Source organism: Pinus tabuliformis, chromosome 7 (assembly GCF_031772625.1).
Source record: "Pinus tabuliformis cultivar Carrire ecotype Pingquan chromosome 7, CPIR1, whole genome shotgun sequence".
NCBI classification, from domain to species: domain Eukaryota; kingdom Viridiplantae; phylum Streptophyta; class Pinopsida; order Pinales; family Pinaceae; genus Pinus; species Pinus tabuliformis.
The window spans coordinates 377,935,763-377,939,133 of NC_142293.1; the positions used below are offsets into that span (position 1 = coordinate 377,935,763).

The 3,371-nt window shown below is 40.1% G+C and overlaps 1 protein-coding gene across 1 annotated transcript; it reads right to left on the reverse strand.

Annotated features, from left to right (window-relative positions):
* Positions 1-1,247: 1,247 nt before the first annotated feature.
* LOC149247560 (uncharacterized) lies at positions 1,248-1,913 on the reverse strand. The gene has a single exon (XM_089444587.1). The coding sequence runs from the start codon at positions 1,911-1,913 to the stop codon at positions 1,248-1,250; it is 666 nt and encodes a 221-aa protein (XP_089300713.1).
* Positions 1,914-3,371: the final 1,458 nt, after the last annotated feature.

Genomic DNA, 3,371 nt, shown 5'->3' on the forward strand with positions numbered 1-3,371 from the left:
ACAAATCCTCTCCCTTGTCTTCCCACGAATTTGGCTGCCAAGTGCTCATTAAGACCTTCAATTTTGTCTCCAAATTGACCAAAAAGGCTACACAAAGCACCCATTAGACTTGTTGGCATAATGACTAACCAAATTCACTCTATTAACATAAATATAATAAAAAACATGCAATAAACTAATGAGAATGGTGGATTAAGTCAAATTAGGAAGTTGAATGAGCCCAAATAATTGTCCATTTTTGGGGCTCATCATCACCCCCTACTGAAAGTGTTGCTCATCCTCTGAGCAACCAATCTCTCTCCTCATCTTTCATGGCCCTGGTGGCTTCTTTGGCTAACATCTCAACCGATTCCTCCTTTGGCTTCCCTCTTTTCAAACTTCCTGTAGAAACAGTTCGCTGGCTTCCTGTAGAAATAGTCTGCTAACTTCCTGTAGAACCAATTTTCTCTAACTTTGCTTGCTTGGTTGGGCGTGCCTTCTCCTTGAACTGTGTTGTTGCCTGAAAGCTGACGAATCCAACACAAATGGCAAGTCTAATGTATTATAAAAGCACACAAGTACAATGAACTTCCCGAGAATAGATATTGCATGCCAAAGCTGGATGGGAAAAAGTGTTTCCAGGCCTTTAACTGAATCAAATGGCATTCTTAATCTTGGATTTGAACTCTGCTAAGAATTGATAATAGAAGCAGAACAGAACATAAGATAGATGAAGGGCAGAGAAAATATGACTTGCTCACATATCACTACTATGAATCAGCATTTCCCTTCAATCTGAAATTGCTTCAAAACAGGGCAAAAATGAGAATTCCCAAGTTTTGTTTGAAGCTGCTCTATAGCCAGGAGTAGAGCAAAACTTCATACCGAATCACACTTTTAAGAATTCTTTCACATGGAATAATCTTGCTATTGCAAAAGACCTTGTGAACCCCTTGGAAAGTATTGAAATAAACAAATCTAACCAGAACAACACCAGAACTTTCCAGTTTGTTTCATGGTAGATTCACTTCATGCAAAATCACTGTTTTTCCATTAGTTAACTTTAATTCAAATTTATGTTCCTAACATGACAATACTTTCCGACTGTGGCAGCTTTCTCTTCTTCATTTGAAGATGTTGAAATAAGTTTTGCTAAACATTTCATATATTTTTCTCCAAGATGTTCTGCTAATTTTCTTTTATCTCCATCTTGAGACAAGATAAACAACAGTTTCACAGCATAAGCTCGCATTTCAGAGTATGTAGCTTCACAAAAAGGGAAGCAATACTTGAATTGCTCCTCCCTCTCTTAAATTTGTCCTTGCCTCAACAGCCGCTGGTACACAACAAATGGCATGGAATGCTCGAACAATGCTTCCATGTATTGAAGGTGGTGTCAAATTTATTAAAGATAATAGCTGGTATATGATCTCATCATATTCCAATAATGCAGCTGTTGTGTCATTTGTTCTTTGGGGCAATGTTGTAGACATAGCAAGGTTTGCATAGGTATTAGCAGCTTTTTCTCTCAAAGCCAATGCAGTTGACAGTGGTGTGCATAGAAGGTCCAAGATGGGTCGGACCACCCCATCTTTGATCATTTGTAAAGCATTCTCAGGTAAACTTGAAAGATTCTGAAGTGCCCCAACGGCTGCTAATTTTGACTTCAAATTAGCATTTGAAATCATTTCAAGAAGTGGAAATACAACTCCCTCTTTGAGCAATGCAGCGTTGTTTTGATCCGTTAAACCTATCTCTGACAACTTACTTGCCATAACAATTTTCATTGTGTCAGACCCTTCTCTCAGGTTCTGTATCAAAGGCTTGAAATAGTTCGTCTGTGCCATTTGCACTACATTATGCTCACTGTATGGGAGATTCTCCATAACTTCGTTTTCATCCTTAGCAGCTTTAGGATTGTCACTATTTGACATTGTTACAAGGAGGAGGATACAACCTTGTACCTTGCCAATATGTTCACACACAGTCATATCCTTTGAAAGCTCTGAAAGAAATTCCACGGCTTTCATACCCTCTGCAATATCAAGTGCAAGTGAACGAACAATAAAATCAATAGCATGATCCACCTCAGCTATTTTCACCTTTCTTCAAGCTCCAAACTTGATGAAGAAAAACTCAGGCTTCTCTGCTCTGGAAGACTCTGCTGTATTTTCCTGTAAAACGTCTTCCTGTAGAATGCTAGCCGGATGCCATAGGATGTCTCTGCGCCTCTGCACGATCTTGGTATGCAGAAGAATTTTGAACAGGCCAAAAAAAATCAGCGAAGGATGATAGGTTAAGCTGATTGTGGAAGCAGAGGATGTATACTTCAGTTTAACATGATGCAAGTGCAAGTTGACTAACAATTTATGAATTTCAGCTGAGCGCTCATTAATTTCTGCGTGATTGTTTTGGAGTGAGGTGGCAAAGACGTGTGTTGGCCCATGCAACTGTTGTGCTATCATGAACTGCAGTGGTTAACTGTGTGTTCTCTGCCTGTAATCTCATCCATCAGTTGCACTGGAGTTTAGACTACCCACACTATCCATGTTTTTTAAATTTCACGTGCATGACTGACCCATGCATGCTGCGTGACTTTCTCGTGAGTGCTAGAGAACTGGGTGTCTTGCTACATTCATGGCTTAATTTCACCATTCCATTCGTTCATGCAATGCTTAGACTAGATTCATGCAATAGATGAACAAGGTTTAGTCACGTACCTGAAGTCAAACGGCTGCTGTGAAGGTTTTTGCTGCTGCATGCTCGTATTCTACTGCTGCATGCTTGGATCCTTTGGTTGCATGAGGGCTTGGCTGATGATTTTTTATTGTTTTTCCTTGTGCAGGTGTCCTCTGACCAGATCTAAGCTGCATGCATTTGCTTCCACGTTCAAATCTGCACCTTCAAGCTGCTGCTGCTGCAATGTCATAGAACCAGAACTTGTTTTCGCCATTTCTCCCAAACGGTAAAGCGGATTGATCTGAAACTTCCTGAGCATGTTTCTATCATCATGATGCATCTCCCATAGCAAAATTGTGATCAATGGATGCACGGATTTCGAGAAAAATGGAAAATCGCTGAAGATTTCAGAGATCAATTTCTCGGAAACCGTGCATCAGAATCAGCTGAAACTGCTTGGGAAGGTTACCATCACTCTTATGCATATCCCCATGAAATAGGTTTTGAAACAGATGCACGGTTATGGAGAAAATGCAAAAATGGCTGATGGTGATGGAGGCTGATTTCTTGGAAATCGTGCACCGGAATTGGCTAAAACTGCTCAAGCATGTTGCCATCACCCTTGTACAATTCCCCATAAAACGGTTTTTCAAATGGATGCACGGTTTTCAAGTTATGGCAAAAACAAATGTTGTTCTATGGATTTTTGCCTC

Coding starts and splice junctions, on each gene's coding strand:
- LOC149247560 (XM_089444587.1), bottom strand. CDS start 1,913: ATGTCAAATAGTGACAATCCTAAAGCTGCTAAGGATGAAAACGAAGTT.